Here is a 12989-nt window from a genome sequence, read left to right as displayed (position 1 = left end):
GCTGTGTAAAAAGCCTTCTTTAAGATAATATAGATCTAGAGGAGCCTCCATGGAGAAACAGCCATTTTTAAATCTGGAATTCAAAAAAAAAAAAAACGCCGCCATTATTGCTCACCAGAAGTAAGGCGTGACCTAATGCGCAGCTCCTCGCCATGACGAGCCTTCTCACTACCGAGACGCACATGCTCCGATTGGTCTCTGTCGTACTCCAGGTGTGGGACGTGAGCCAGCCCAAGTGCCAAGACACCTGTGGCTGCCCGCGGCACACGGAAAATCCTTGGACACTGTATGCTGGGACTCACGTCAAAGTGACACTACCAGGTGAATGCATCGTCTGCTTAGGTGCTACTTCTTTACAATTACCAGCTGTGCAGTTTTGCCAAGATTAGTTCAGTGGTATTTAATACAGTGGAACAACCTTGATACATTTTTCAAGGGACAGAAGAAAAAGAACATAACCCTGAGGAAGGCTGCAAATCATCACAGAAACATCAGAAGCAGCACTGAATGGCTGCCAATACAGTTATTAAACATCTTGGCCCTCTTACTGTGACTCGGGATGGGGCTTGTGCATATATATAATTAAAGAGACATGTACGATACTCTGTGACAGTGGCCCCTTTAACTCTTGACATGCTTCACCACAATATTTTGCACATGCTTCACTGCATCGCAGAGCTCAATTGTGACGAAGCTGACTAAAGAGAACCGGCAATGCATACAAGACCCTTCATCGGGTGCTTCCCCAACTGTCAGTACATGTGGAAAAAGACATTGAATGACGCAGAAGTGCCATTCATTCTGCGATTTCACCAATTCAGGCAACAAACTTGGTAATTGCTCAGAACATATTTTTTTAGATACCGCACACAATGAGTGTCTTGACCAAACATCACCTACGTAATTCAGCAACATGCATATTCACAAAGTGTTGAAATTTATCTATGCATATTATGCAATGAAAGTAATTACGACATTTAACAAGGCACTCAACTGCTATAAAGAAACATGGTGAAACTAACACGTAACGCAAGCCGTCTTTTTCATGAAGTGAATGTGCAAGTGCCCAACTCTAGCGGATAAACCTTGAAACATTTTGGAAGGACCTGAAAATATAGTGTACAGTGCGTGGCTGCTGCCCAATTTCAGAGGCCATGGAATGGTATTCAAGAAAGTCAGGACATGCACAGATAATCCACTGACATCCTGCTTCTCTCGTCAATGCGTCTCCGAAACTTGAGATTACACTACCTCCAGTACTTAACACGCAGGGAGACAGCGCACATAATGCCACGCCATCTCATCATGATCACTCTTTGCACACATGCCAGATGACCTCAGAAACAGTGCGTGAAGGCTGCGCATGTGCTCAGCTGCACAGACAGCTATGCGCAGCCACGGTGGCTCTAGAAAAGGAGACGTGGGCCAACCTGCCCCCTCCCCTTCCTCCCTTCGCACACACTTGATCACGTTACTGTGAGCTCGATCCCCTTCCCCCTTTCACCTTGCTCACACGGAAGGATAGAGCTCATCAAGCCACGATACTTCTTGGCTCAGTTTGCCCACTTGCACTCGCACCCCAAGCATACAGAGCACAGGGCACAATAGGATCTTATCGCACTTGGACTTTATACGAAACACAACACCACTCTGCTTCGATGGTCACTCTTGGTCGCTCAGAATGCAACTTCAGAGGTGTGTGCACAAGCAGGCACTTGTAATTCAACCATCTGACCATCTTCATCCGCAAAAGTTTCCACTTAATGTCTTCGGTATTTCTTCGTGGCGGCAGTGAAATTTCGTTATATTGAAATCGTGTATAAGACGCTTTATTATATTGACATTCGAAATACGTAGTGTTCTATGGACAAAAAGTTATAAAAAGCTAAATACTTGGTTGTATCAAGAATTTCATTATATCAAGATTTAGCTGCACATGGACATTATGTGCATTAAAATAGCTGTGGATTAAGGATGCTTATATGTTTACGACGTTTGTACACGCTGAATCATGCTTTTACCGTGGGTACGTAGATTATTTTTCTCTGTACTGTTATGCTGGAGAAAATTAACATGATTATTCCAGCCCATTGCAAAATTAATTGGGCTACAAATAAGAATGGGGTTAATTCTGCACTGTGCATTTGTAAGTATGGTGCAAAGCAACTGGTGAGCGTGAACAACATCTTGCACACGTATTGTGTAGTCGAGACCGGCAATACAGTCATGCATGCGCTGTATAGCAGTGAGCACAATCAACACGGTGTTGTTGGCTAGCATACCACTGTTGTAGCTATACAGTGCGAATGTTTACGATGCTAAAATGGCATGAAGCCAAATAAGACGTTAGTTTTATTGAAGCTCGTTACCATGTTTGACCACCTAAAATAATGTCTACACTTCTTCTATGTGCAGTGCATTCTTTTTTTCTTGGACAGACACATACAAAATACTCCTGCACCAGACTTGAATTCAGAACAAACCTGTGAGATGTGACCTGGCATGATTCAGGCAATCTCAGGAGAGCTGGCAGGTGGCAATGAGTATTTCGTCGCACACAACAAGAGATTCAGTGTGAACGCGCTTGTTTTGTTGCAGCTTGCACAATAGAAAGTGTCTCAGTGTGAACGAGCCACAAATGTCATCTTCAATGGAGAAAGAAGCACAGCACTTGGACAACAGACAATTATTAACATAGGAATAACAAATAATGGCAGACAATAAAGTGCTTGCCCTGTACGTTGTTCCAATGCCTCTTTTACTAGATGCATACCTGCCAACCTTCAGACTTCAAAATTCACGAGATTCACCAAGCGGGGGAGCGACAAGGTCAAGAAAAAAATTTGCTCTTCTTTTTTTCTGTCAAGGCCACAGCAATGTTGGAGTAAGCCGTGAATGGCTGCCTGTATGGTAGTTTAATATTAGACATCTTGCTGCTCGTACTGTGACCAGAAATGACATGTGTATGCATGTATAATTAAGGAACGCGTACGTTGTCCTGTGACCATGGCCCCTTTCTATTAATATGCTTCACTGCACAGCACTACTGTACTGCGATGAAGCTCACTTACTAGAACCAACCATTATGCAATGCTTATTAGACCTTTTCCTCACACACACTCTTCAATGCATGTTTAGATCTGAAGTGAACTGAGTTACTTAGGCCTACAGTGACTAAACACAAATGATTTGAATTTAAATCTTGCTTCGGCTAGCTACCTAATGCATAATGGCAAAGATCTGTGCTACATAATGTTTTGTTTTGTTTTGTTTTTCAGGGGGGTTTAGGCAATTTTCAGGAGACTTATAGCTGTGTACATGCAATCTGGAGGATTGGTCAGAATTGGGGATTCTCCAGGACAAATCCGGAGAGTTGGCAGGTGTATAGATGCCTGCCACATCGCTTGTCTTTCCGTTGAAGAGACAGTTCCTGTAGTTCAAGGAAGTCATGAAGCAATGGAGCTCAAAGCAAATTTTACTTCTGGGGTAGTCAGTGTAGTGTGTGCCCCTAGGAGTGCCCTGCCTAAAGCTCAATCCAGCCAGGAATCTGAATCCACAGAAGGATCAAAGAGCACATGATCGCCAATGTGTAAACAGTTATGTGGCAGGCTTTGAAATAACACGCTAGCGTGCGTCACATGTGCCTTCATTGGGGATATTTGAAACATAGCAGTGTTTTTGTTTGGGTTCTAAAGAGAGTGCCTTATCGCTCCTTCCCTCTGAGCACAACACGTGCACGCAATTAAGAAAACTAAACTTTTTGATAAGGGTTATAGTATTTTGTTCCAAACTACTTTTTTTTTTCTGATGCTGACAACATAATAGGGAGTTTAGAATAAGGGTACCCAAGCTACACACAAGCATTAGGGGATATAAATTCCACTGTGGGCCCTTCGTGATCTTTTGTGCTTGCTTCGCATTTGTTTTTACGCATGGCGGTTTGCATCCCCCAACGCTTGAGCAGCCTAATCTAAAACTCTCTAAAAGCCTCATTTACAAGCACTAGATGTTGTTGAAGTTCAGCCCTCATCACCTCCGTGACATTAGTAGATGTCACAGTAATTTCAGAGGGAATAGCACATGATTTAGTTTATGTGTGTTCATTACATCACGTTGGCAGCAGACAGTGGTAAAGAGTAATAAATGGCAAAGGGCTTAAAACAAGGTTTCAGGCACATGCCACATGCCTCTGGTTAAAGAAAATATTGGTTATTCATATTTAAAACAGCGCCAAAAGACACGGACAAGGGAGGACTCAGGACGAGTGCTGTTTTAAATATGAATGACCTGTACCTCACCCAAACCCTTCTGAGAGATATTGGTTATTCATACGCTATTCTTCCGATGCACTTGCTTCTCTTCCCTCCAAATATTAATGATGATTATGCCTATAGAATGGTAACAATCACATGCAGTGATGGCAAAGAAGGAAGACTGAGCTTGTTTGACCATACAGTGGGCAGATAAAAATCATTATTGATATCTTACCACAAGGTGACGTTTTGGGAATATTGTTCTGGCGGGCAGGGTGCAAGGTGTTCCCATTCGTTGCTGGTTGTGAGAATCTCGAGCCCTGCAGATAAGCAGAATGACACGGAAATGGCAATGCATTTATTACAACCAACATTAAAAAGAAAGCTGCACTCTTACATAAGTGCACTGCAACAGAAAAACTGCTTTGCTTGTCATCCACTGAAGTGACATTGATTGGACTTGTTGAATTAAAAGAGCTGGAATGTGCTGACTGCTAGGAGCAAATTTTTGCATTTATATCAAAACGTGCATTTTCATTCTGCTATCATGTGGGTTAGCTGCACTTAAATGAGCTCCAAACTTGAATGCATAAGAATCCCCGGATTCTTTTTAGGATTTGAGCTACGAATACTATTTTTATTTACAAAAAGAAAATAAACACTACAAGAAACTCACGGCATTCAGAAGGATCTCCACCACATTGTCATGGTTCTGGTCTGTGGCTATGCTCAAAGGACTGTGCCCACTGAAGCGCTCTCTGAAATGGAATAATACACAGTTCATCATCATACAACAGACTGAGGTCCCTGCAGGCAATGGTTTAACCCAGCCATCTCTGTTGAGTTTGTGCCCTGGCGCCTAATCAAGGGAGGTCAACGTTGGCCACGAGGACCACTGGTGGTGCAGAACTCGCCACCTACCAATGACTGCATCCTAGTCAGGATGAGTCATTGTGAAATCCCACACGAAGTAATAGCTTACAAATAATAGTCACACAGCCCGCAATTAATTTTGCTGTATTTGTGTCAAATGGCACTTTACTTGGTCCTTGGTTCGCTCCAACACATCTGCACTACTTTGCACTACTTTTCCACTTGCCCCTCCAGCTAATAAGCCAGCGCATACAAGCGCATCACACGGTGTAAACCATGTAGCACAATTGCCTCCATTGCGGTTGTTGTGATGTTCTGCTGCTGAACACAAGGTTAGAGACAAGGTTAGAGGTTGGATTCCAGGCTACAGTGGCTTCATTTCAACGAGGGCAGAAAGCAAAAAATATTAAGAACCAACCCCGGTTGCTATGCAAGAATGCATTTGGAATGCTTTGGGCGGTGATTCTTTATGGCAATATGTTTCTCCACGAGCTTAAGGGTGGCGCTCCCCTTGCCACCGTGCCTTACCCGTACGTGGGAGCCAACCATAACTTCGAGTGCCACTGCCTCGAGGACCATTTCGTAACAATGTGCAGCAGCTGTGACCAACTGCCTCTGGATGCTGCGACAAGAGGCACAGGGTCCCAAACAGTGTCGTCTGCATCTTCAACCAGAGGCACAGCATCTCAACGATAGCATCTGCAAACATTAGCTGTCAAGAGGGAAAAATACGAGTATTCTTCCCTTGCCACCCGCACCTCCACTAGCAGTACCAATACCGGTACTGCAAATCATACCCCCATGCGGTTATTATCGCTGTGTTAGGCTGTCTTTAGGGTCATCCCACGGAAACAGTTTGACATGAAAAATTGCAGTTAGTTCCTAAAGAAAGCTAAACACTTTAAAACGCTTCTGTAAGGCACTTTGGTATGCCCGTCAAAGGGCATCAGGTTGTATCATTTAATCCAGAGCCCTTCACTACAGCATGTTGTACCTGTGTTGCTTGGTGCCATTAAACATGGTCAATCAATCAGTCAAGCAATCAAGCAACCACTAAATCAACCAGTCAGCAGAAGAGACAACTTTCAACTCTCTCAAACGAGCACACTATACTGGGGCAAGTTATACAGCACGAATACCTTGTCAATGTAAAAAAAGAAAATGAAAACTTTACTTGTGACAGCTCCAGCCATTAAAAGCCTGTTAAAAATTTGATGGCAACAACCTTGAATGCTTGAATGATGGCTCCAATATTGCAGCTGGATCTCGTAATGTGCTTCTTCTTGTAAGTCTTTCCCACATTGCATAGCCCCTGATAGCTATGCATATTATGCAATGAAAGTAATTACGACATTTAACAAGACACATAACTGCTATAAAGAAACATGGTGAAACTAAACATCTTCTTTCTCCCTCTGCAACAGAACCTCTGGCACCACTGACCAAATCCAGTAATGGTTGGATTGGAAATTATTGTGACCAGGGTTCGGCTCTAAGTTTAATTAGTGTGCTGTTGTAGGCATAGCTAGACAGCCGTTTAAGTGGGAGATAGTTGAAGCAGCAAACATGCAGTGTTTGACAGGTAAGCCTGCGAGTACACCAGGTAGCTCTAGCTGCCCAATAAGAAATTGGCCTTATTAAAACTTCGCATACACGTGGCGCCTTTCTCAGAAGTATTAAGATTGCTTGGCCACTGAAGACAGCACACAAGAAAGCACTTATCTCAACACCAAACATGTACTAGGAGACACACTGGGCTATTATGTAAGCACAACCCGCCATATATTTTTATTTATGCACGCTCGCTGCCCATATGAGTGTCATGCTCATCTTTGTGCATCTTGCGTAAAGAAGCCTGCATTCAAATGTTGTGCCTTGGCATGTGGCATTATGTAATCTGTGTATTTTCCTCATATGTGAGCCTGTTCATCTTGGGCCACATTGCAACCTCGTGCATTTGTTTGGACTCGGTATAGTGGTGCAACTTGTCCTCACCTTTTACCTCTGTACACTCCAGTGTGTCTAGTGCATTCCTCATTTGCTCCCTTCAGCTGACGATGTTTTCTGATCCTGTAACAATTCTTCCTCTCTCACGATGCTTTCTTTCTTTATGCGGTAAATCAGTTCTAAGAAAGCCGCAAAGGAAAAATTGTCATCTGCTCAACTTGCAGCGTGAAACTACAAAGGAAACCCATACGAGTTTCTTGAAAAATTTGTCCCAGTCCGGATGCCTCATGCAGAGGTTGTAAGTTGAGCTCTCACCAGTGGCAAGCTGTCGTTTATGACTTCATTTTAATCCAGCGGCTACATTCAGATGGGAGCGGAATGTAAAAACGCTCATGTATTGTGCTTAGAGTGCACATTAAGAACCCCAGACGGTCAAAATTAATCCATAACCCTCCGCTATGGCACCCCTCATAAATCACAGTGTAGTTTCAAGACATTAAACACCATAATTAAAATTTTATTTTAATTTCGCTTTACTATTACTAAGAACAAGAAGCTGGTCACAAATTTAACCACCTTTCATGTTTACTTTTGACATTTCAATAAGAATGGTTTCATCTGGTGCCGTGTGCGTTCTGTTTCTGCCTTAGGCACCATACTCGTCCACATGTTATGCTGGTTTTCCTAGTAACCAACAGCCAACGAGCTCAACTCGTAACCTTGCTCACACAGTGCCTCATTGTGCTTACACGCAGTTGATGCTGGCTCCAAGGTCGACTAGGAGTTGCACCACTGCAGCGTGGCCCAAGGCAGCAGCATGGAACAGAGCCGTGCGGTCTTCATGGTCCCTCAGCTCAAGGTCGGCACCGTGCTGGTTGGGAGCACCAGTTACTGTCATTCATCTGCCGCATGCATACTCAAATGCTCATCAGCCCCCCTCCCTTGTCTGTACTCCGTTTCATAGTACCTAGCAGGCAATGCTACGGAGGCTACGCATGAGCATTCGACCACTTTTTCCCAATACATGCATTAAGTCGTGCAGAATAAGAGTGTGAAAGCAAATAAACATTTTACATGATATTTCACTGCTGAGCGAGCTTAGCAACAAAAGTGGCAGTGGCAATAACGACGATGGTGGATTGTGGATTTTTTTAAACAATGTGATGATATAACTCCACCCAATTACTTGACAAAATGTTTTGTCTATTGCATGTTGACCATCTAGTTTACACATTCACTGCCAAATATATGAATAGCAGGTGAGAGCAGTTACTGTCCCCAAAAAATGGATGTATTTCATGTAGTGCCAATGGGTTGTCTTTGCAAATCAAGGAACACAGAAAAAAATTCTTGCTGCTTTCGATTGCAAGAAGGCTGTCACCATCTCCCTTAAGTTTCAAAAAACATGCCAGGGTGCATGACTGTGGGTCATGACACACCTGAGAAATATGGCTTGTCACAGACCAACTGATCGATCATGACAGAGGTTCACAGGAAGATGGAGACAAAGTGGTCACCAGAGGACGAACAAGAGCACCCTCAGACAGGTGCCAACATTTTTATAAATGAGATAAACAGGTCTAAAAGGTCCTTAATTAATTAAATTATGGGGTTTTACGTGCTAAAACCACTTTCTGATTATGAGGCACGTTGTAGTGGAGGACTCCGGAAATTTCGACCACCTGGGGTTCTTTAACGTGCACTTAAATCTAAGTACACGAGTGTTTTCGCATTTTGCCCCCATCGAAATGCAGCCACCATGGCTGGGATTCGATCCCGCGACCTCGTGCTCAGCAGCCCAACACCATAGCTACTGAGCAACCACGGAGGGTTGTAAAGGGTTCTAATAAAGAAAATTCGGAAGGTGCAGTTACCTGGACAACGAACCTTGGGCGATCTACGTACATCCCCTCAAGCTACAAAAGTCGTGGAACATCAGTCGCTCACTGGGGCATGGAACCGGCTCTGCGATGGTGGTGCCATTCATGACTTTGCTGTGTTTCATGCAGGTTAGTTTTCGCAAGCCGTATGGCTTTTATGGCATTGTTGCATTGCCGATTCCATCCCCATTGCTTTTTGCATCTGTACGTTCTCACATAAATAATAGAACGCTCGTTTATCATAGGTGTTGTCACTTTGTGCTTTTTCTTTGTTTTGCTTTTTATTTTTTGCTATTGCTTGTGTGCGGTGATGTTGAGCTGAAAATCCCAGCTCTGATACTGGCCTTCTAAACGAACTTTTAAGTGGTGAAAAGGAAATCAAAGAAAAGTTATCCACAGAAAACTTCCACGCTGAACAACAGGCTGCTACGGCTGACTTAAGAAGCCGCTTGGGTAACCTTGAAGCAAAGATAAATAAAATTGACGAGCTACAGATAGCAATTTTAGACAGACGGATAACAGTGGAGCAGAATCGGCCGTATTGACGCTCTGATGGCTAAAGTTGACGACACTGAAAACAGGAGCCAGCGTAATAATCTTCTATGGCATTGAAGATAATGGTGAGCATGAGAGGGCAGTCAAATCTGAAAGCACAGTGTCAGAACTGTGCTGGTCTCATTTAGGAATAGAGCAAGTTAGCATTGAAAGGGCGTACTAAGTAGGCAGGTTTAGTTCAGAGAAAAAATGGCCACTAATAGCTAAATTTGCCAGTTATAAAGACATGCAGAGTATTCTAGTTATGGAAAATAAGTTTAAGCGTACATGTATTATCGTCTTGGAGGATTTTTCGGAGACTGTGCGAAAGGAATGGAAGATGATGTTATGGGATTACACCAAAGTGCACCGTAAAGAGGGTGATAAAGTAAGCCTTCGTTATGATTCTTTGTTTCTCAACAACATGAAGTACACTTACGATGAGACAATTGGTTCAGTAATACAATCAGGGTGACAGCGAAGCAAAGGTACAAAGCTCGAAGTATTGCTTGTCAACTGCAGAAGCATTGCAAATAAGGTTGATGCTTTTGCTGACCTTCTTCATATGACTAATCCCACTGTCGTTCTTGGAACTGAGTCATGGCTGAAGAGTGAAATTAGTGACAATGAAATCTTTCCCCTAAATTATACGGCTTATCAGAGAGACAGAGATCGACATGATTAGCCTTCTGAGGACCAGACAACACTAGTCCTACCTGGTGTAAGTGATCATAACACTGTCCTTCGTGAGCTGAACTTGCCCCATGTTAAAGTTATCGACAGCGGGACACGGCGAATATATAGCCATGAGAAGGCAAATACCGGGATGATAACAGAAGCCCTTGACCATTACTACGATGTTTTTGAGACGCTGTCAGAAACGTCCGATATAGAAGATATGTGGGTAAGATTCAAATGTAAATTGTTTGATTTACGTGAGCAACACATTCCCTCGTGGGTGATGTCACCTAGACGCAGCAAAAGTAAGCCTCGATTCACAGGTGATGTGCAAAGATTAGTCCACAAGAGGCAGAATGCGCACAATAAATTTTTTAAAAAGACAGGAGGGAATGGCAAGAGAAACATTCCAAGTACTTACAAGTAAATTGAATGACGCCATGAAAAGAACAAAGGCCAGTTACTTTCAAACCTTAGACTTGAAATAAAAGATCGCCCAAAAGAGCTATGGCAGATCTTCAAAACAAATGGAAACGATGATCTAACGATACCTACTATTGATGACGACAGCACATTAATGCATAACAATCACCACAAAGCTGAATGCTTTATCTCGTTTTTTACATCAGTATCTTGTACTCATGCAGATGTTTGCAGTTTGTGGGACCAATTTAAATGCATATGCTTCTACTGCATTGAAATCTTTATACCGTTTGAACGTAAGAAAGTGCATAAACATGCACCATGGATGACGAGAAGCATCCTTCACCTCAAGCGTAAAGCAAGAAGATTAAAGAAAAAGCATGCTGATCCCAAACTTATATCTGACACTCTAAATAACCTTGCACATGCGGTGCTTACCTCAAAAGAATACTACCTCAATACGTCACTCCCACACTTGGTAAAAAATGATCCAAAGAAGTTTTGGAACTATATCAGCGAAGAAAAGAAACCCATATCACAGGTTTTTGTCGATGGTTCATTGGTATCTGATCAGACCGCTGTTGCTCAACACTTCAATGACTATTTCCATAGTGTATTTTCTGCCCCTAGTGATTCTCTGCCCACCAGAAACATGGACCATACTGTAAATGTAAACTTCATTTCTTATCCTGGCGTCGTTGCTATGTTGCTTGACTCTAAGACAAACTTCTAGAGGTCCCGATAATATACCCAACATATTTCTTCGTTGCTTTGCCAAGTCTGTTGCTAAATACTTAGTTATTATTTTTCGTGTCTAGCTGTTATCAGCGGAATTGCCAGATGACTGGAAGTCAGCCCGAGTCGTGCCTATATTCAAGAAAGGCGACCGTCTATTACTACAAAATTATCGCCCAATCTCCTTAACATCTTCGTGTTGTAAACCTATCGAACACATAATAGCTCACAAATTACACGAATTCTTAGAAGAAAACTCTGTTTTATCAAATCATCAACATGGATTTCAAAAAGGATTTTCTACTACAACACAATTGGTTACTATAGTTCACACCTTTGCAGCTTGTCTGGATACAAACAGTCATATTGATGTAATATTTCTAGATTACAGCAAAGCATTCGATACAGTTCCACACGATAAACTAATTACTAAGAGCTTCGGATGATTGGCATACCAGAATTATTCATTGCCTGGATTTCAGCCTATCTGAACCGCAACCAATATGTTCAGGTGGGGAAACAACTCTCTGGCTGCCTTCCAGTAACTTCTGGCGTTCCGCAGGGGAGCGTACTTGGCCCTATACTTTTTTTGCTATATGTTAATTATGTTGTCAATGTGGTTGACACCCCAGTTCAAATTCGTCTATTTTCTGATGATTGTGTTTTGTTTAGAGAAGTTAACTGCATTACTGACCATTGTGACCTTAACTCTACCTTAGGCAATTTGTTGAAATGGTGTGAGAAATGGGGAATGCTTCTTAACGCAACTAAGTGTGTCTATCTCCCCATAACGTGCAGAAAAGTCCCCTTAGACTACACTAAAAATTGGCTGCAGAACCTTTACTGAAAGTAACCTGCTATAAATATTTAGGCTTAACGTTAACGAGTGACTTATCACGGAACTTGCACATCAATACCATCAGCTCTGCCGCTTTCCAGAAACTATGCCTTCTGCGCCACAAACTCAAGACTGCTCCGCCTAGTGTTAAACTACACTCTCACTTTTTCTTAATTAGGCCAAAACGTGAGTATGCTTCCATAGTTTGGAACCCTCACACAAAAATTAACATTAAGAACCTACAAAGAATTCAAACAAAAGCAGTACGATTTATTTACAGTAAATTTAAAGCTACTGACTCCCCCACTGCATTACTAACCGATAACAGCATTGAACTATTACAAGTTCGAAGAAAGAAAAGTCGGCTAGAGTTTCTTTCAAAATGAAATAATCACGGGCTAGCCTTAGACACCGCAAAATACGTATTCCTCTTGATAAGCAGACCCACTCGACACCACTACCCTCATTCTCGAACAACAATTTTCGGAAGGAATGACACGTTTCGGTACTCTTTTGTTTTCCACAAACATTAGCTGACTGGAATGAAGTAACTGAAGCATATCTGCAGCGCCCGTTACCTGTATATCATTTGTGTAAATAATGTTGTTATTTTGAGTTTATTATTATAATTGTATTAAAATCAAGTTAAAAATTTTTTAATCGACTGCCTTATGATGAAAGAAGTGGTGTGAAAACGTGTTACACACTTGTTTCATCCTGTTCTTCTGTGTATTCTGTGTATGTAATCTTTTGTATTTTGCTCACCCTGCTTGGACTTCTTGTCCTCAGTATTGTATAAATAAATAAATAAATAAATACAGTGTGCAA

General features: G+C 42.3%; 1 protein-coding gene across 2 annotated transcripts in view; it reads right to left on the bottom strand.

The window, feature by feature from the left end:
* The window catches only part of LOC126529852 (ankyrin repeat and SOCS box protein 16-like), a 90822-nt gene that overhangs the window by 41209 nt on the left and 36624 nt on the right, over positions 1-12989 (bottom strand). For both annotated transcript variants that reach the window (XM_055070135.1, XM_055070134.2), the window contains exons 3-5: positions 7823-7944; positions 4930-5011; positions 4489-4573 (exon numbers count right to left, since the gene is read on the bottom strand). In XM_055070135.1, coding sequence (XP_054926110.1) covers positions 4489-4573; positions 4930-5011; positions 7823-7944 — 289 coding nt within the window. The remainder of the gene's footprint in view (positions 1-4488; positions 4574-4929; positions 5012-7822; positions 7945-12989) is intronic.

The sequence above is a fragment of the Dermacentor andersoni genome, chromosome 5 (assembly GCF_023375885.2).
Source record: "Dermacentor andersoni chromosome 5, qqDerAnde1_hic_scaffold, whole genome shotgun sequence".
NCBI classification, from domain to species: domain Eukaryota; kingdom Metazoa; phylum Arthropoda; class Arachnida; order Ixodida; family Ixodidae; genus Dermacentor; species Dermacentor andersoni.
Note: the sequence above shows the minus strand (reverse complement) of the source record. Positions and strands in the feature narration are given on the sequence as shown.